Genomic DNA, 22,250 nt, shown 5'->3' with positions numbered 1-22,250 from the left:
CATTGTCCATCATAGAGTGTGTGAGTCGTCTCGGGATCCAAGATTGATCGTAAGAGTTCTTGACAATCAAATGCCATGTTTGCCTAAGTCTCTTACATCACTTGGTGAAGACAAGTGTCTAGTGTAATACTTTTTATTTTTAATCTTTTGCACTTTTTATTTGGTTTTGTATTAATGACTTTAATAACTAGTTTCTTATGTTGAAGGTGATTCTTCCTTATCGTTTGTCCGTGGTGTCTTTACATTATTTTACTGTCTATATAAAATAAAAGATTTTCACCATTCATATCTCCACGGTCTATATGGAGGTATGTTGGCTACCTGGTCGGGGGTTAAGGGAACGGTTTGGTAAGAGTCTTGCCCTTGTTCAGCGTTTAGAGGTCCTGCAAGGGACCTGGGTCAAATTTAGTAGGATCTCCTTCAATACCCAAAGGTATTGGATGGCGGGGATCCAAACTCTTTGACCCCTTCATAAGTTAAACTACTATTAATACTATAACCCGGCTATTTAGGACTGTATCCCTGCTGACTCAGACTACTTAGTCGAGGGTAACGTCACCTTCAAAAGAGGGGCCTACCATAATTTGCATTAATAACTTAATTAATTATCTTTCAATAATCCGACCCTTTAGGATTGTATCCTTGCTGACTCAAACTACTGGGTTGAGGGTAACGTCACCTTCAAAAGAGGGGCCTACTACAATAACTAAGATAATCTCTTAAATAAGTACAAAAGTGCGAAAATAATCAAAGGTTACACTATACACGAGTCGGATCCAAGTGATTCATCTTGTCTATCTGTTTTATTTTTATTTTTCAGCATTTAGTTTTATTTTCTTAGTTTTTAAAAAATCTTTTCTAACATTTTGATTTGGTTAGACGTTGAGGATAAACCGGTACTAAAAGCTCTTGTGTCCTTGCACGACCTCGGTATCTTACCAACACTATACTACGTCCACGATGGGTGGACTTGCCCATATGTGTGTGTAGTGTTAGTAAATATCGTGTCTTATAGATTTAAAACTTGGCTAAAAAGTGTAAAAATGGGCTTAAAATATATACCTAAAACATATACACACTAGCACGCATCACCAAAATACCCTCGGAAAAAGTGAAAGCCCTGGTAGGATTCTCGTACATACGTTTCCACTGAACGGTTTCATTCACCGATAGGGTGGGAACAGTATCTTCAATGGGGGTATCAACATCTCTAGGCAAAGGGTGGGAACAGCATCTTAAGAAAGTTAGGAATCAACGGCCTAATCATTTTTTTATTTTCTTTTTATTTTTTTAGGATTTTTCTAGTTTTTCAGCTTCTGCAGAGCTCAGCACGGGTCGTGCCCGCTGAACACGCCTCGTGCCCAATCATTGGAACTGGCAATCTTGTTTTAAGTCTGACAGTAAGCTGAACACAGGGCCGTGCTCACTCAACACGCTCCCGTGCCCAAGATTCAGTTACTGAAAACAGAACAGTTAGATCCCGGCGGTTGGTAATTTCTGACACAAACATGAGTGATGGTAATTCTTTTTACTTTCGGCACTCTTATGGTACATGGTGTCGATTATGTGGCGGCAACCATAAAGAATTAGAATGTTATTTTCTAAATTATAAGCCCCACTATTTAGACCCATCATCTCCCTATAACCTTAAGAGGGGCGAAAGTAAAAATTATCACTATCTCTCCCTCGAATGCGCCCAACCAGATATTCTAGGAGAAATGCTCCTTGACGAGTTAATTCAATTAGAAAATCTAATTCTTAATTGGTTAAAAGAGCTTAGGAAGGATTTCATTGATTCATCCCAAGACGATAACCAAGAAGAAGTGTTGGGATTGCATGAAAACAACCTCGTTGTTTCCAATCTTACATTCATTTCTAGCAAAGACATGGACGATAGTCGTCCTGTGCCGATTGTGCCGTGAAGGACTCTCCATCGACTTCGTTCGGTGCATACATAGACCTGAGCGATTCGGCATACACCTTCTTTAACGAGAGCCCGGGAAAGGGTTGGACTTGTCCACCTAAAATAAACATAGGAATTACCCTCACCGACAACCTCTTGCGTTCTCGTCTTAGTCTAGAGAAATTAAGGTATCTTAGGCACTTTGGGGTTGTTCCAACTAGTAAGGAACCACCTGATATAAATAAGTTCCTTAGAAAATGGAGAAACTCCATAAGACAGCTTCAAGACACGGGGCCGTGTCCAGGTCAGCACGCCCCCGTGTCCACCTAAAAGATTCTCTTCTGATTTTGTCAGAATACGGACAAAATATGTCAGGATTTTAACTGCACACGGGGCCGTGTCCAACGCGCTGTCGTTTTCTTTAAATGCAGCCTGAATCCTGCTCATTTTTTACCACTTTAAAAGACAGAGATTCCTGGGATCTTCACTCATACTATCCTAGGTAAGTTTTAAAAGAAGGTTCCAAATAACCCTCTTGTCTTTTCCACTTTTATTCATTGCCTTCTCTTTCAATTTTTCAACCATTTCCTCCATTAAAGCTTGGAAACTCCATGATTCCAACCTTTAGTGTGAAGTTTGTAAGGTTATTATTCAAGGGATCTTACTCAAAGTAAGTTGTGTAACTTCGTTTTAAATTATCTGTGCTTAAAACTCGACTAAAAATCATGAAAATAATTTAAAACTCCAAGATTCCTTGATCTAAAAACTTGCAGACAACTGGACACGGGGCCGTGCTCAGCGAGCACGGGGCCGTGTCCGATGTACTGTTTCGTAAAAATTGAGCCCTTTTCGGTCTATTTCCCCAGAAATGGCGAGCAGGACAAGCGGAACGTCTTCATCAAGAAATAACCGACAGGGGAGGAGATCGTCAACGGCGGAAGACTCTCTTGTAAACTATGTTTACGCCCTAAGAGAGGCTATTGATGAAATGACGGGGGTGGAAGAAGCATTGGTCGACCGTATCAACCATCTAACGGTGGGACTGGAAGGGTGTCTCCGAGAAGTAAACCTCTTGCACCAGAGGTTAAACCTTCTCGCCTCTCCTCCTTTGGTACCTATAATAACCCAAAGGGCATGGAACGTGGTTCCCGAAGTCATCATACCCGCCGAATTGTACGCTATACACCCAGAGCCTCCGCAAGGGATAGTACAAGGAGTCCCGGTAGGTGTTCCCCCTCCTCCGCGAGATGTTGAGGAAAATGAAGCCGCCTTCTTCCTTCCAAGGGAGATAGAAGAATGGCTTTAACAACATCTAGGAAGAAAAACATCAGCCAAGAGTCCTACTACATCGGGAAACTATTCCCGAAATTTTCCCAACAAAGAAGTAGAACTCTTTATGATAACTTTGTGTACCTCCTGACCTATTTTAGTTAAGATTTTTCGTTTTTATTTCTTTTTACTTTTCTAGGAACATTGGGTAGCTCTCTCTATGGTTTTTAATGAAATGATGGTTTTAAGATGGTGTTATAAGGAATAAAACACACTCTGGATGGTGAAGGATAACAAGGGAAACAAGAAACATGGCTCATGCATGAAAACAGCGCCATCCGACAACAATTTTTTCATTACAGTAAGCTCAGCACGGGCCGTGTCCAGCCAACACGGCCCCGTGCTGAACATCCTGCAGAAAATCGCCCAGTTCAGGTAACTGGACACGGGCCGTGTTCACTGAACACGCCCCCGTGTCCAGGCTTCTGTTTCTTTTCTTTAATTTTTGTTACTAGCACCTGAACATGGGGCCGTGCCCGGTCACCACGAGGCCGTGTCCAGACTGCCAGTAACATAAAATTATGCTTTTAACACCATTTTACACATTCAATCAACCTAAAAACTTATTTTTGGGACACATTGAGGACAATGTGTAATTTAAGTGTGGGGGGATGCTAAAACCTTGAATTTTGCAAGTCCTAATAACAAGCCTTACACAAAACTCTATTTGGATCGCTAATCACCCCAAATTTTTTCCAAAAATTTACATTTTTTTACTTGTCTAAGTTTAAGTTGGGAATTCTAATTCTAACAAGGTTATATTTTTACAAATTTACAACCGATAGCGTCGTGATAAAAAGAACCAACATAAGAAAATTATGAAACGACATGACAAACTTAGTTAAAATTTGATTATATATACTTGATCACGTAAAAACCCATTCCCACAAAAGTGAGTTTTGAGCCTTTAAAGAGCATACAAATACATATCTTTACACTAAATGCTCATTTTTCGTTTCTTGTGTGAATAGCCGCTTGGTTCTTACGACTCTAGAACTTGCCACGAAAATTCATTCCCGGTCCTTACCAACTTAAACCCAAGTAAGTAAATGATGGAGGCATTAGGACTAACCCTTTTTCTTTCAACGCCATTATTTTCATTTTTCTTTTTACCTACCCAAAAAATTTCCCCTAGTTAACCCCTTTAAGCCTAAACCTTTTCATTTCTTAACCCAAAACTTTTTTTTACCCACCAAAATCCCTTTTTCATTTTTTTTTACCCCTTATTTTAGTAACAAAGCTTGGTTTTCATGTGACTCTTGAAAAAAAAAGAATGATGATGAAGTTGAAAATAAACAAACAAAGCTCCTCAAACAAAAGCTTGTTTGAATAAATACTTCATTGAAAATAAAAAGTCACAAAAACAAAATGTTTTACGAAAACCAACGCTTTTTACGCCTTTCGCCCTTTTCAACTAACCACTAACCCAACCACCCACCTTTAACCCAAGCCTAACCCTTCACCCAAAAAGTCCTCTTGATATTTACAAAGGTAAAAAAGTTAAAAATGAGGAGGATTGATTGTTTGGCAAGCTTATGGTAGAAATAAGTTCCACGCCGCTCTCGAGTGATTCACTAAAAATACACCTTCGGCCGAGTGTGAGTGATTTCCCCCGTGAGGTATGTGAACTTGTATATAAATGGAATTTTAAAAAAGGTGTGTTATGCCTTAATAAATAATTTATCTTATGAAATGTTTTTAATAAATCATGACGAATAGGATTGTAAATAAATAAAAATAAAACCTAAACGATCTTGGAAAATCCCGACACTCTATGACAAGCCCAGAAAACTTCTCTTCTACCCATTCCATTTGGGAATGAATAAAGCCACATTATAAAGAGTTTAGCTTGAGGACAAGCAAAGATTCAAGTGTGGGGGTATTTGATACGCGCAAAATGCAACATATAAATTATATCAATTGTGGCATAAAACTAACCCTTTTTAGTACTAATGTGGGAAAAAGTGTGTTTTTGTCTTCCTTTTGTATTTTCAGGATTAAATGAGCTCAAATTAACAAAAGAAGCAAAAAGACAGCAAAATCTAACATAAATACAAGAAAAGGGACAAAAGTGGATTGCCCGACCCCTCGACAGCATCCTCCCAAGCAAAACAGAGAAGGCAGAAGACTGAACACGCCCCGTGCTCAGCGAGCACGGGGCCGTGCCCAAGAAGCAGCAGAAAAGACAAACTAATAGAAGCTTCTATTGCCCACCATGGGGCCGTGCCCAGCGGACACGGGGGGCGTGGTCAGAGTACTGCAGGCGCATTTATTGTAATTGCGAATTACAATTAATGAAGAAAGAGAGTGTCAGACGGCCACGGGGCCGTGCCCAGGCTTCTGTTCAGCCTATAAATAGGAGTTCTTGGAGCCATTTCAACTCATTCCTTGGCACACCACCTCTCTCACACTTCACCCACCATCCACCACCACCATAACACCATCATCCACCACCATCATCCATTGTCCATCATAGAGTGTGTGAGTCGTCTCGGGATCCAAGATTGCTCGTAAGAGTTCTTGACAATCAAAGGCCATGTTTGCCTAAGTCTCTTACATCACTTGGTGAAGACAAGTGTCTAGTGTAATACTTTTTATTTTTAATCTTTTGCACTTTTTATTTGGTTTTGTATTAATGACTTTAATAACTAGTTTCTTATGTTGAAGGTGATTCTTCCTTATCGTTTGTCCGTGGTGTCTTGACATTATTTTACTGTCTATATAAAATAAAAGATTTTCAACATTCATATCTCCACGGTCTATATGGAGGTATGTTGGCTACCTGGTCGGGGGTTAAGGGAACGGTTTGGTAAGAGTCTTGCCCTTGTTCAGCGTTTAGAGGTCCTGCAAGGGACCTCGGTCAAATTTAGTAGGATCTCCTTCAATACCAAAGGTATTGGATGGCGGGGATCCAAACTCTTTGACCCCCTCATAAGTTAAACTACTATTAATACTATAACCCGGCTATTTAGGACTGTATCCCTGCTGACTCAGACTACTTAGTCGAGGGTAACGTCACCTTCAAAGAGGGGCCTACCATAATTTGCATTAATAACTTAATTAATTATCTTTCAATAATCCGACCCTTTAGGATTGTATCCTTGCTGACTCAAACTACTGGGTTGAGGGTAACGTCACCTTCAAAAGAGGGGCTTACTACAATAACTAAGATAATCTCTTAAATAAGTGCAAAAGTGCGAAAATAATCAAAGGTTACGCTATACACGAGTCGGATCCAAGTGATTCATCTTGTCTATCTGTTTTATTTTTATTTTTATTTTTCAGCATTTAGTTTTATTTTCTTAGTTTTAAAAAAATCTTTTCTAACATTTTGATTTGGTTAGACGTTGAGGATAAACCGGTACTAAAAGCTCTTGTGTCCTTGGACGACCTCGGTATCTTACCAACACTATACTACGTCCACGATGGGTGGACTTGCCCATATGTGTGTGTAGTGTTAGTAAATATCTTGTCTTATAAATTTAAAACTTGGCTAAAAAGTGTAAAAAGGGCTTAAATTATATACCTAAAACATATACACACTAGCACGCATCACCAAAATACCCTCGGAAAAAGTGAAAGCCCTGGTAGGATTCTCGTACATACGTTTCCACTGAACGGTTTCATTCGCCGATAGGGTGGGAACAGCATCTTCAATGGGGTATCAACATCTCTAGGCAAAGGGGATTCGGACATCATAACAGCAGAGACAAAGATGAACCTACTTTTCCAATCTTTCGGATAAGTAGAAGTCGGCATGAAGGAGTAACAGGGTTTTGATACATTGTTCTGTCTCTTGGCAAAGGTAAACCAATCTCCGTCAGAGATCAGCTTGTAAAACATACAGAATAGAGGAATGGAAGGTTCACCGGAAATAGCGACACATGACAGTTCGAAGTGCACCACTCTCATCCACCCAAGGGGATGCAACTGGGAAAAGTGAACCCCAAAATGACGAAGCAGATCGACCTTAAAAGACGAAAGAGGATATCGAACCCCGCAAGAGGAAAAAGCTAAGGTATAAAGAGGGATCACGTCCGGCGTGAACACCGCCGGTTCATTAGGACCCGGCAAAGACGGAGAAAACTGTTCAGGGATGTTAAATGTCTCGACAAAGGATTTCAAATCCTTTGTCGTCAGGACTGACCTTATCGTTGCACGGCCTGAACGGCTCATGACAAATGCAGAAGTAACAATCGGAGAGACGTTAAAAGAAATAAGGAAGGAAAGATGATGGTGGAAAACAGAGCGAGAAATCAAAGAGGCAAGGAGTGCATTTAAAGAGATGACTAGTGATCATAACCGTCACGTCAAAGTCCTTTCAAAATTCAAAAAAGAACACGTGCATCAAGGGGATTACACCCCGCCATTAATACTCGACAGGTTAGTAGACGGTTAATGATAACCACTAGGGGTCAGGGCCCACATTTTTTAGGGCAGAAAAACTACCTTCTGAAAATACAGGTATGGCTCAGCCCTAGATCATGAGTCTCGGGTCTCAGAAACAGGGACTAAAGATGACTTGACGACGGGCCAATGGGAAGCCCCATTTACCCACTTTGGGCTGTCATCATGCGGGCCCAACAAGAAAAGCCCAACAAGAGTTTGCCTTGCCCACTAAGGTTACCGTTATGAGCGGGAAAAAGGACCAGAGAAGACAGGCAACATTTAATGCTTGATTAAAAGAGGATCTCTTGCTAGAAACGTACCTCATCGCCGGAAACATTAAATAAGACTATGATCTTACCGTTGGGGGTCAGACACGTGTCTGAGCCCCCCGAAGACCATCAGGATCCGTTGGATTATCTCATCAAAATATCTCACGTGAAGGTTAAGGCTTGGTGGATATATAAGAGTGAGAAACGATGATCACAGGAGAGGCATGAGGTATCTCGTTTACTACACTCACATTTACTACTCTCACATTAACTTCCGACCAATATTCCCACATATTTATCACACATACCACATTTATTAGATTCACACCTTAGAGGAAGCATCCCGGTGATCATACTCATCGGGATAAACTCCTCAACTCTTCCGGCAAGTTTACTTATTCTCACGCCGGAGCTTGGTCACGGATCCCCCCTCCGGGGCCCTCCGTGGCGAGGCTAACGGTTTGTTCTTTTGCAGTGACGAAGGTAAAGACTCTTGACGTCAGCGAAGATCCATCTAACGTCATCCGGGATTTGGGTATTCGACAAATGTGAATGTAATAAAACGCTAATAACAAAATCTTTTTTTTTTCATCATTTATGAGATATAACAATCACGCTTTAGAAGGATTTTTTTTTTCATTGAGGCATTCCTGTACATGATAGGAATTATAAATTTTCGGTCTATTCTAACACTATGTATTGTGGGTTAACTAAACACATTGCTACATCATCGCCACGTCACTATCACATAAGAACTTGACCGTTAACTAAATACTCGTTAACAATGTGTTGTGGATTAACAAAACACCCAATACCAATAACCAAGAAAAAAAAAGATGGCATGTTATTGGTTAGAACATCCATGAGCCCCACCACCAAACCATTCTTCCTCCGTTAACACATTAACTAGCCCCATTAACCTCCCGTGCGGTGTTCCCTTTGTTAACAGCTTACATAGCACTGTTAACGGTGCCTTAGTTTTTTTTTAACAGATAACGATGCCTTAGTTAACCTACAACACCCCGCGTAACTTAGCGTGTTAATAATTATATATGTTAAAGATATAGACTATATATACACATATTGGTCTATATAAAAGGGAATTTGATTATTATTTTAAGGCAATTTAATTATTATTTTAACTATTAATCATATATGTAAATATGTAGTATTAGGGGACCGCTAAAATGAAAACCACCTCCAGTTGTAATAACCGCGAGAACCAGTTCCTACCCACTAGATCTTCAAGATCAATGGATGAGACTAAAAGTAGTTAATACTAATATTAAATAGTTTTTGTCTTATTATGTCTTTAATATTTTAATCTAAAAGGTTAATTTAGTAAAATTACTTTTTTTGTCTTTTAGTCTTTATTATTTTTTTATTACTTTTTTGTTTTATTTTATTATATTACTTTTTATTTTTTAAACAGAATTTTTTTATTAAAAACCATTTTTAAATTCAAATTTTTTAACAAAACAATTTATTTTGCGCTCCGGTTTTTGCATGCCTTTTTACGCCCGGCTTTTTTACGCGTCGTTTTTAGCGTGTAGTTTTTTCACGCCGTTTTTTACGCTCGGCTTTTTCAAGCGGCGTTTTTTTAAAAAGCGCCGTTTTTTACATCCCGTTTTAACGCATCGTTAAAATTTTACGTTTTGCGCTAAACTTTTTACGTTTTACGTTTTACGTTTTTACGTTAAAAAAGTTTACGTTTTTACGTTTTACGTTAAACTTTTTATATTTTACGTTTAACGTTAAAAAGTTTACGTTTTACGTTAAAAAGTTTACGGTTTGACTTTTTTTTTACAAAAACTTTTTTACGCAACACGAACGCACCCAGAAAATGCAAACTCGGTAGGTGTCTCAGATAGATTGTTATCGTCATCGACTAGGGAAAAAAATATAAGAAACCAACAACATCAAAACAAAGTGTATCTGGAAAAAAAACGGGGTTTGGCTCAAATTTTCCGATAATCAAAAAGGCTGCAAAGTGGGGTTGCAGGTTCAAAAACCTACCCTCCACCATCGTTGCCGCGACATCGTCATCAAAATGTAGTTTTTTTTTTTTTTTGCATCATCGCCACCCAAATCCAACAGATCAAAACCCACATTGTTCAGTGATCAAAAATCACCAGCAAAATCAAAAAACATGCCAAAAAATCAGCAGAAAATCAAAAAATCACTAGAAAAGCAAAGAACATAGTTCACTGATCAATAAATCAAACAGATCAAACCCACAAAGTTCATCAGATTCTTGTCCGTGACCCACAGATCAAACCTACAGATCAAAAATCATCAGATCAAACCCACATATCAAAAATCAACAGATCAAATCCACTGAATATGCAACTTACTCGAACAAAGAATCTGATGAACTAGTCTTGAACCAACAAAACCCATAACCTCCAAAGTCGACCCGAGCAACAACTCTGAGCTGAACATCATCATCTTCTACATTCACAACTCGTCGGGAGACTAGGACCATCGCTGCTCACGGCGGCGCTACCGTCAGCCCGTCGCCGACGGTGCAGTCTTTCTCTCTCTCTCTTCGTGTTCCACTGCCACTGAAGAACTGAACCACCGGCATCACGCACCGCCACCATAGTTGGTGGTTGCCCGATTACTGTATAGACGGGGGGAGGTGTTTGGCTGGTGATTGTCATCAGACAGAGGGGAACCGACGGGTATGGGTGGGTTGTAGGTAAGTATCGCCGGAGAGCCAACCGCCTAGGGGTCCGCCACCGCCACCAACCCCACCCCTAACGCCACCACCACCAAACACCAGTCGCAAGGGGGCGGCAGAGATGAAAGGGAGGATGAAAATGCCGCCGTCAGCCCCTCTCCACCAGCCACCATTCACCGTCGCTCCTCTCCACCAGCCACCAACACCGTCACCTCCTCTCCACCAGCCACCATTCACCGTCGCTCCTCACCATCGTTCAACAGCCTCCCCACCACCACAACTGCCTTTCACCGCCGGAGGTCTGTGAATCAAGATGAGGGAAGATGGGTGTTGAACAACTTTGAGAGAGAGAGAGAAATTAGTGGGATTTAAAATTTTTTGGGTGTGTGATAGTTTGAGAGAGAAGGTCTGTGAATCAGACTTAAAAGAAGACAGACATGATTTGATAGATTTAGAAAATGACTATATTACCCTTCAGCTTTTAAATTAATAGTGCATATGTGTCATTATTTGATTGGTGGAGACTGGTTCTCACGGTTCTTACAACTGGGGGTGGTTTTCATTTTAGCGGCTCCCTGTAGTATTAAGTTCAAAATATGACATTTTAATAATAGGAACAGTTTATATCTAAAGATAAGAGATTATGTACATGCTCAGCCATTGATCTCTTAAGATCAATGGCTCAAAGCTAGAAGGGGACATTTTTGTAAATATCATATTCAAACAATTGAAGAAATAAATAGAGAAAGGGTATTCTGGTCCTTTCTCACTTTAACTCTCCTACCTTGATTTTCAAACGACTATAACCTTTTCATACGTTAATATTTTTCAAAAAAAAAAATACAACGTATTAACGAGCATTTATTTCTCTTTAATTCGAGCAACCTATTACTATAGTTTTCTTAAAAAAATTACATGATTTTGAATAACCATTACGTGATTTTAAATACCCAGCACATGACTACGTGATTTCAAATACCCTTACATGATTACGTGATTTCATTATAGTATGTGAAACGCAGTAAGTGATTACGTAATTACGTAACAATAGTTGACTATGTATTTATTACCTGACTGCATGAATTTGAATACTCATTTCGTGATTACATGATTTCATTAAAGTATATTTTATGTGAAACCACATTGAGTGATTACGTTATAAGCATAATTGTAATAACATTAGTTATAACAAATCATATTAAATATGTAACCATGTAATGGATTTATATTGAATGTGTAATTACATAATGGTTTATGTTGAATATGTAATCACATAATGAGTATTCATAATCACGTAGTCATATGCTGGATATTCAAAATCACGTAATGAACTAATGTGTATTCAAAATCATGTAAAAATTTCTAAGAAAACTATAGCAATAGGCAGCTCGAATTAAAGAGAATGAAATGCTCGTTAATACGGTGTAATTTAAAAAAAAATAAAGTACGAAAAAGTTATTAGCGTTTAAAAATCAAGCGAGGAAGTTGTTTAAATGAATAAGGACTAAATTACCCTCAAGCTAAGAATACTTGTCCTTCTCTAATTCTCATGTACACTTCATATGAAATTATTGTGTTATACTTAGACCACCCGTAGTAGTGTGTTGATTGGGTGTTTTCCTGATTTGCACCCCCCCCCCAACGCCCATTAAACCGCCCTCGGGTCGTTTTTCAAAAAAAAAAATCAAAAGCGTTGTTTAAAAAACGCTATCCCCATTTTGTGTTGGCCAATGACTGTGTATTCTTTTTTGTTTGGCCAATAACAATTTTTGATGGTTTTTTTATTTAAATTCTATTACACTCCTTTTAACATAATGCTCACATCCCTACTACACCCATTTTAGAAAAATGTCCCATAATGCCCCATTGCTGACTCGACTGACACATGACGCAAAACGCCCAAGAGTGGGGTGTCTTTCATTACACATGGTCTTAGGGTGGAGGGAGTGGTCAATCACTATTAGGGTGTTTGAGTTATTTTCTAGCCAATAATATCATGCCATGTCAAGTCCCCACTCCACTCCCCATTTTGCACTCAATCACTGGCAATGGTCAAACACATGGAGAGTGGTAAACAATTTTAAAAAAAAACGAAGATAAATTTGTGATTGGTTGAAAGGGGTTGAGATCCACCATTAATTCCCTCACCCTCCCACCTCTCTCCTCTTCAAACCTTCGGTGAATACTCACCGATAGAGTCCCTCACCATTCATGGAAGAGATGTCACCGAAGGGGTGGCAATCGTTCCCCGTGCGGCAACCAGGGCCCGGCAAACCCATGCCGACGCCTGAGGCCCAAAATTTCAAAGGGCTCGAAAAGTCTTTATATGCTTGTATATATTTATTAAAGTATATATTTAGTATATTCATCCGTTTAGTATGCAAAAAAATATTGGTGGTGTAGTGGCAAAAACCATCTCAAAATAATGTAAAGGTCTCAAGTTCGAGTCTTTGCTCCATCACTAAGTTTTTATTTTTTAATTCATTTACCCTTAACCATAATTTTGGACCCAATTTTTTTCGTCGCCCGAGGCCTAATTTTTTTTAAAAGTTTTTCGGGACGGCTCTGGCGGCAACCCAAGTCCCCGATTCCCCTTCCCGCTATGACTCCCCCCCCCCCATATCTAATACCAGCCACTAACACTTGAAAAACACAACTGTGTTATTTTTATAGAACAATAATATTTTATTTGGGGATGGTTTAAATTAAAATCACTTTTATTGTGAAAACTCGAAAACTAACTAAAAAAGCCTAAAAAACACACCAATTTTTTTTTCATTTTTTTATAAAAAATCGCAGGTTTTTATATATAAAAAAAACTTTTTTATAAAAAAAAAATTGTAGTACACATGTGTAGTATTACATATGTGCACTATAAATTTTTTTTTATATATATAAAAAACCTGTAAAAATTGGTATGCAAAAAAAAATGGTATGTTTTTTGGCTTTTTTAATTAATTTTCAAGTTTTCAGAATAACTAATGGTTTTCATTTGAACCTTTCCCTATTTTATTAATGTTTGAAAAAAACAATTGTGTTATTTTTATAGAACAATAATGTTTTATTAATTTAACATTTGAAAATTTGAAACACAGAAGTCCCCCATATTTTCCAGCTCAGTGCCGACAGATTGGGGATTTGAGTCCTGCCACACGTTGTATTTTTATTGGGAGGTATGTGCTGGCACCAATAAAAACACGTTGTATACGCTCTTCTATTTTTAACTTCTCTTTTCATATTTGGTAAAGATATTATATTTTTTAAATAACTAAATAAATAATTAATGTATTTCAGTTTTAGTAAACGTTTTTTGTTTTGTCATTAATGAACAACCTGAACCGCCAAGTAATATATTCATCAAGATTTATTAAATAAATTTATTTTAAAAATAATATTTATTTTTTTTCTTAAAGCTCTATCATCAATTTTGTTAAATAAATTTCTTTTCAAAATAATATTTATCTTTTTTCTTAAAGCTCTATCATCATTTTTGTTAAATAAATTTCTTTTCAAAATAATCTTTTTTTTTTCTTAAAGCTCTATCATCAATTTTAAACAAAATATATATAAGGCTATAGGGTGTGGTTATGATTCTTATGATCTCCATGACCCTCCACATTAGTGCCATGTCACTTACTTTTAATCCATCATTCAAAACCACCACCCTAAGGGTGTGGTCATGACCCAAACCAATAATCTCTTATTTTAATTTATTTGTAAAAAAGGAAAAAGGGATATTAAAAAAGGAAAGAAGGGTCATGGTTGTCATGGTTTAATCCATGCCAACCATGGTGGATGAAGTAAGAGGATGGTGTAGCAATTTATTAATGATCCTATATGACAATTAATGACCCAACCATGTCCCCTACACCCTTTAGCCTAAAAGCTATCCAATCAGGAATACGCGTTATACAATTAGGAATACACCATTCTCATTGATATAATAAAGGATAGTTAATTATATTCTAATTACCGATTCATGTATTGCAATTAAAATAAGTGCATCCGTGATGGACAATTTTAGATTTTTCCGACCAATATCCCACAAAACCAAAAATCCGTATAGTAGGGATGAGATCGTATCGTACCAAAAGCCTATGATTATCTCTTATCCATGATTTGAATTTGCATAATATTCAAATCCTTAAATAGTTACATTACAACTTAGAGATAAACCTAAACAAAAAATAACTAAAACAAGAGATAAACAAGCAATTAAAAAAAAAGAATTAACAGATAAACAATATTCAAATTCAAATCATGGATAAAAAGATAATATACCGAAAACGTACCAACTCCAAAAACGAGTAAAAATATAAACTGATACCGTACCAATTCAAAAAACAAGTAAAATATAAACCGATATCGTATCGGTTATGACAGTACGATACCAATAGCGTAAAAATACCAAAAACCACCGAAACCAACTAGCATTAAAACCGAAACCATAAAAAATTAGAAAAAAATAAATAAACACCAATACCGATTTCGTTACGCGATATCGGTTAAATATAGTAATTCCATAAGCCATCACTTATGACATAATAAAGCCTTGTTTTTTACTCATAAATTTATAATTATAATTTAATCAACCGTCTTAACTTTAAATTCTAGTAATACCCAATTTGAGATAGAATTGAGTAGAAAAATCGAAAACCCAAATTATTTCTTGAAATCATACGAGTGGGGGGATAACGGCAACACAGACAGATCATCGATCAACCAATAAAAACCCCCAATTTTCTTATTCAAATCACCCACCACACTGCAAATTCAACAACTTTTTCAAATCTTCTCGATTGATTCACAGTATGAGCAATTCAAGACTCTAAAGATCACCACTTTAACAACAATCTCAAGAAACAGAGATATTCAGGTGCTGTCAATTTGAATTTTTTATAGTTTAATTACTTTAAGATCTTATTAGTGGCTGCCGGCTGCCCCATATGCTTTTTTCTTCTTTTTATGTAATTATTATTATTATTGTTCTAGATCCCTGTCGATTTATTTGATTAATTCTTCATATGGGTGTTTGATGTTTAATGGGTTTTGTAATTTGTGAAAGTTATGATTGAAAAAGAAGGAAGATCAACGTGTTTACTGAGGCAGTTGTGTCTTGCACGTCAAGTGTTTGTTGTTATGTGTCAATGGGATTCTTTACGCCTGTCTTCATCAATTGGGTATTGGTTATAATGGAGAATTACTTGTAACCAAAGTGTAAAAAAGTATATGTTTCTAGCTGTTTGTTTTGATCTGTTGTTGGGTATTTTACCTTCTTGGAACTCTGTGTTCATTGACCGTTATTGTTCGATCTAGGTGATGATTGTTTACGCCCGTTGTACATTGTGTTTCGTTTGATGCAGGGATAATTTTTATCATTTATTTGAATTTTAATTTTAATTTCCTAGTTTATCTTTTTGTTTTCTAATTGAATTATGTTTTAGTTTGATTATTATTAATTGTGAACTGTTATGTTGAATGAATTATAACCAAATTTTGTTATTATTTGGTTGCAGGATTTCTTGTTCTAAATCTTGTTTTTTGAGTTCGTCTGCGGTGGTTAATAGTGAACGAAATTGATGTACAATGCAGAGATCACGTAAAGCTCTTCTTTCCAGAAGAGCTTTGGGAAAGCCTACCCTTTGGATAAATCACTTTTATAAGGTTTCGTTGTCTCTCGTCGTCTTTATTTGGGGGCTTCTGTTTTTGTTGAATTTATGGATCGGCCATGGCGATGGTTATAGAGGTCAGTTACAGTTACAGTTATACTTTTGTTAACCGTTTTTCGTACACCCAATTTGGACTTGTGTAGAATAAACTACAGAGCTAATTCATATGCAGATATTACATTCATTCTATATGTGTTTAGTACTTGAAGTTTGTTACGATTACATGTTGCAATTTCGGGCCGTTTACTTTGGGTGGGTCAGTGTCGGTTGTCTTTGATCTCAAATGGGTCAAATAAATTAGCCAAAAATGGATCGGGTTAAACGTGTTGAAAGCGTAGTTATCGGTTGCAAATAGCGGACGATAGCGACAGGTTACCTATACGCTAAGTAGCGACAGCGATGAATTAGCGGGCGCTATTTCATGTTTAGTGATACACTAGAAGAAAATTATAGAAATGTCTTATATGTATATTTTATCAAAATACGCTGTTTTTTTTCATCTAAATACGCAATTTATATTAAATAGTTATATTAATACAAAAAAGAAGCCTAAAATCCTGCTATTTATGTTAAAATATAAAAAACCTATAATCCCGCTATGGAGTCGCTAACAATCAGATTGCGAGATAGGGTCGCTCCTCTATGAAGCACGCTATAGCGAACACTACCTCCTAGATCTTTTAATGTAACATGTAGATTATTATTGTAAGATTACTAGGTTAGAACCCCGTGTATTACACGGGTTGAATAAATATAATTTTATATACTAAGCAATAAAATAGTTACATCTTTTAAAAGCTCGTGTATTGCACGATTTGAGTAAACACATGTCTTACACGTTAATGTAATCTGTTAAAACATTTAGTCATCAAGATGTGTTTTCTAACAAAAGAAACTTTGAGATACTATTTACTTATTGTAACAACTCACTTTATTTTTTATTAGGTTAGAGAGTTGTGTATTACATGGTTTATAACATTTTACTTTGTTTTTTTATTTATTATTAGGTTAGAAACTTACGTATTACCTGATGTTGGATAATCAACAGAAAAAAAGAAAAGAAATATTTTAGTAAAAAATATTAAATATACAAGAGATAAGCTGGATATTATGATTTAATATTATTATTTCATTGGAGTGTAAAACGGGATAATGAGATCCTTTATTAGAAATATGATTCTAAATATACCATGTATAAAAAAAATATATATGTTTTACATGTATTGAATAAATCCTTTTAATGAAACAGTTGATTAAAATAAATATTTTTATTTTAATATGTGATTATCAGTTATTCTTATCCTTATCATCAAAATATAAAAATAATTACAACTACCAATTAGATAAAATCTTTATCTTTATAAATATTTAAAACGCAAATATATTTTTTTAGATTTTAATAATTAATTATAATAATTAATATATTATTATCAGTTATCTTTGTCTTTATTATTAAAATCTCTTCTACAAATTTTAAATTTAATATTATCAATAATTGATTTTCCATAATAAATATTTAGAAAATATAATTAAGACTGACTCATAAAACGCCACGTGTCCCTAACATGGTTTCTTTTATTATATGTATAGATGCGTTGTAGTCCATGTTTATGTTTTCTTTTTTTTCTTTTTTTTAATAAATTGATTTTTGACTCTAACAAGAAAAAAACATCTTATCTTTTGCAATTTAACCTTTTTGATATTTTACCTTTAACCCAAAATTTTTCATTCTTTGTAATTTAACCACAACATTTCTTTACTTTCAACTTTGGTTCTCCATACTTTTCATCTTTCGCAAGTTTTTCCGTTTTATGTTTTATTCTAAATTTTGTATGTTAACACACCACAACATACGTGTGGAGTTTAACGTTCCGCAACGCGGGGGCTTAATACTAGTTTCGTATACAAAATCATATTTATTCAACCCGTGTAATACACGAGAGTTTTTAAAGATATAATTTTTTATTATTATTTGGTTAACAATATTACATTTATTCAATTCTTGTAATACACATGGTTTTAATGATATAACTTTTTTATTATTTGGTATATAAAATTACATTTATTCAACCCATACAATACATATGGTTCTTATAGATATAACTTTTTATTATTTAATATATAAAATTACATTTATTTAACGCGTAAATGAGGTTTTTAAAGATATATTGTTTTATTATTTAGTATATAAAATTTATTTATTCAACCCTGTAACATATGGAATTATAACTTAGTATATGTATATATAAAATTATTTCGTGCATTTACTCTATGTTTGCACATATTAGAATGCACAAACCTAGCCGTCTTTTTTGTTAATTCATGCATCAATATTTAGGTACTAGTTTAAGTTCCCGTGTGTTACACGGGTTACTCAAAGTAATCTATATTATTTAAGAGTGTTTGTTGGTCTTAATAATATCATTTACAAAATGTCTTCCTTTGATCTGATCAGAGGCTTATCACTTTAGCTTCACTCCATGTATGCGTTGCCTATTAATTATGATACACCGTAAAGGTTAGAATAATCATGCATATAAACATGTCTTAATAAAAAATTAAACATCTATTGGAAATCCTTAGTCGGCGTTCGTAAGAATTTGCGTACAGCTAACCGACCCTCGTCGGTCTCATGTAACCTACTAACAAATATTTATTCTACTAACAAATATTTATTCTTAGCTAACTTTTTGTTTAAAATTATTTATAGAAAAATAAATATTTTTATTCTTATCTAATATTTTGTTTAAAATTATTACTATTTAATATGAGAGATAAATAGAAAAATAATTCTTATCTAATATTTTGTTTAAAATTATTATTATTTAATAGAGAGATAAATAAGAAAATAAGATGAGAAAACACCAGAAAATGACACGTGTCCAAAAAAGATTTTCATTTATTAGTATAGGAAGATTATTTTGTAATTATAGGACAGAAAAGTGTTTGCGAGTCAACTCAACCCCACCAGACCCGTACAAAAAGCCAGTTGCCACCTCTAGTTATCGATTGTTATGGTCATTTTATTTGATTATAACCAAAGTTTATGTTCAATGTTCCACAGAAGAACAAGAAGATTTTAATATTAAATCAAATGTATGAGATTATTGTTACTTACAAACTTTGGAAATTACTATGCATGTAGATCTTCTGATACGAAGTTGTTTATTGTGTTTCATAGATGGCCCGGAATATCATCCAAAAGGATTAAGAACATGGGACGATCTAAAACTTGAGCCCGACAGAGGATCATATTGCTCGTTATCTCCATACGAATGTCCCGTAGAGCTAGACTTCGGAAACCTTCTCAAAAGTCGTTTAATTTATTATCGTGAAAACAAGGAGGAGATCGTCAGTCAACAACTCGAAGTTGACCGAAAAGAACCATACCCTCTTTCTGCCGCTAAACCAGAACCAAAGGGATCGTTCAAAACCGAACGATCAAGATCCGTGCCTCTGGGTCTTGATGAATTCAAGAACAAAGCTTTTAACGCAAAAACCCGACTTTCAAACGGTAACGTGGGAAGTATAATTCACAGACTTGAACCCGGTGGTGAAGATTACAATTATGCTTCTGCCGCAAAAGGCGCAAAGGTTTTGGCGTGTAATAAAGAAGCAAAAGGTGCATCGAACATCTTGACGGTAGATAAAGATAAGTATCTACGAAACCCGTGTTCGGCTGAAGAAAAGTTTGTGGTTGTAAAGCTTTCGGAAGAAACGTTAGTTGACACCATAACGATTGCGAATTTCGAACACCACTCGTCAAATCTTAAAGATTTCGAACTTATCGGGAGTTTGGTTTATCCTACGGAAACTTGGGTGAAACTCGGAAACTTTACCGCTGGAAACGTAAAACACGAACAAAGATTCGTTCTACAGGAGCCAAAATGGGTGAGGTATATAAAACTGAATCTTTTAAGTCATTACGGAACCGGGTTTTATTGTACGTTAAGTTTCGTGCAAGTTTACGGGGTTGATGCTGTTGAAATGATGCTAGAGGATTTGGTCTCCGTGCAAGAAACGAAGTTTGCATCGAAAGAAGCTGAAACGGATCCAAAACGAGAGGAGTTTAAAGCAAAACGTGATTTATATGATCAAAGTGCTGTTGATGATGTGGAACACGAGCAAAGTTTTGATGAATTTGAGGGTATCCGTGCGGCTATATCGATCGATGTGCCGGACCCACTTGCGGAAGCACGACAACAAGCAGGAAGGTCGCCTGGTGACAGTGTTATCAAGATTTTGATGCAAAAAGTTAGGCTTTTAGATGTTAATTTATCGTTGTTGGAGAGATATCTCGATGAGTTAAACTCGAAATACGGGTACATTTTCCAAGAAATCGATTCGGAAATTGGAGAACGAGATGTCATCATGGAGGAAGTCAAACGAGACTTGAGAAGTTTTCTTGAGAGTAGTGAGGCCTTGGTACGTCTTATTATTATTATTAACTAGTAAAATTACCCGCGTGTTGCGTTGGGAGTTTGGTCGACATCTGTTCGGCTCATTACGGTATCGATACGATACAGACACCCGGTATGACAACCGAAAGAGAAAAGCATAAAACAAAGTCGAAAGAAGAGTTTATTGACGTTTAGGGGTTGTTTGATACCCGATATAACAACCGAAAGAGAAAAACATAAAAATAAAATCGAAATAAAAGTTTATTGAAGTTTAGAGGTTGTTTGATAACTTTATTATAGTTTAGGGGCTAACAAGTAAACTGAGTAAACTACATGGGGTGTAAGTGTTGAAGGTGTTGATATTATTCATCAATCCACACCTTTAATATATGCTTAATTAAATTTATTTGTAAATTCTTCTAGATTGATGTAATATCTTGCATTTAACTGTTATTGCAGACTAAACGGGTTGATGATCTAGAGTCGTGGAAAACATCCGTGTCTAGTCAGCTTGACGATATCACAAAGAGCAATGCTTTCCTCAGGTTAAAACCCTTAATCTATCATTGTTTTTCAAGGGTATTTTAGACAATTAACCACCTTTACGACGTTCTTAAAAAGGAAAGTTTATAAAGAAACAATGTTGTTTTATGGTTCGGTTCTTTTACAAATGTTCTGTTTTTTGCGTCTGAATATGTGCGAATGTGGATGCAGATCGGAGGTGGCAAAAGTGAGGGAGAATCAAGTACATATGGAGAATAAAGGGATTGTTATATTTCTTGTTTCGTTAACTTTTGGATTGCTAGCCGTTGCCAGATTATTTCTGGATAAAGTTTTGTTCGTTTTATATAGTAAACATAGATCAGAAAAGACAAGTAAGACGGGGGATCATTCTTGGATTTTCCTGCTTTTAAGTTGTACGATTGTCATCGTCATCCTTTCGTTATAAATCATGTTTTTATGTGTCTCTTTTTCGGGTTAAATGCAAAGAGGAATATCGCGTATATGACCTTTTTTCGATAGTCATGAGTTTGTCTTGAGGTTTTGAAATGTTGTCGCAATTTTGAAGCTAAAGTATGCATTTTTAAATGATGAAAGTGTTTGAAATGATTGAAGAGAGACTTTAGTGAGGCCTTTTGGTTGCATAATTATTGATGTAATCAATGAACTTGATAGGGAATTTGTTTGATTTTGATGATGAGGCTTGGTAAAAACATTTTGATTTTGAATTTGTTTTAAAATTATCATTTTACTCGACATGGCATTAAAAACAATAAATATGATATAAAATCCTATAACATATGATATGAGAAACAAGCATGAGCTAATTTGCTTGTGTATTAATCATCTCCAAACTTATAATATAATTATTTTGTCACGAGAAAACAAATATTAATTCTTAATAAACTTTGTTTGTCCTAGAATTATAACCTTGTAACTAGCACATGTAGCTCATTTGTTTCATATAATTGATACAAACCTTGATATATGTCTTACTCATTTTCCTTCAAACTCATGATATTTTTTTTACTAGATAATCCTAAAACATGATAAGTTAAGTGTGTATAAAGATTAAATTATTAAGTCGAAACAATGTTATTATATAGG

At 35.8% G+C, this 22,250-nt stretch overlaps 1 protein-coding gene across 1 annotated transcript; it reads left to right on the top strand.

The window, feature by feature from the left end:
• Window positions 1-15,194: 15,194 nt before the first annotated feature.
• On the top strand, window positions 15,195-21,625 carry LOC110890785 (SUN domain-containing protein 3). The gene is made up of 5 exons (XM_022138427.2): window positions 15,195-15,449; window positions 16,090-16,319; window positions 19,424-20,667; window positions 21,102-21,187; window positions 21,357-21,625. The coding sequence occupies exons 2-5, from the start codon at window positions 16,160-16,162 to the stop codon at window positions 21,589-21,591; spliced, it is 1,725 nt and encodes a 574-aa protein (XP_021994119.1). The 5' UTR covers window positions 15,195-15,449; window positions 16,090-16,159; the 3' UTR covers window positions 21,592-21,625.
• The last annotated feature ends 625 nt before the right edge of the window (window positions 21,626-22,250 follow it).

Source organism: Helianthus annuus, chromosome 11, assembly GCF_002127325.2.
Source record: "Helianthus annuus cultivar XRQ/B chromosome 11, HanXRQr2.0-SUNRISE, whole genome shotgun sequence".
NCBI lineage: Eukaryota > Viridiplantae > Streptophyta > Magnoliopsida > Asterales > Asteraceae > Helianthus > Helianthus annuus.
This window is presented reverse-complemented; position numbering and strand designations above follow the sequence as displayed.

Coding starts and splice junctions, on each gene's coding strand:
- LOC110890785 (XM_022138427.2), top strand. CDS start 16,160: ATGCAGAGATCACGTAAAGCTCTTCTTTCCAGAAGAGCTTTGGGAAAG. Junction 16,320..19,423: donor CCATGGCGATGGTTATAGAG/GTCAGTTACAGT, acceptor TGTGTTTCATAG/ATGGCCCGGAATATCATCCA. Junction 20,668..21,101: donor TTGAGAGTAGTGAGGCCTTG/GTACGTCTTATT, acceptor CTGTTATTGCAG/ACTAAACGGGTTGATGATCT.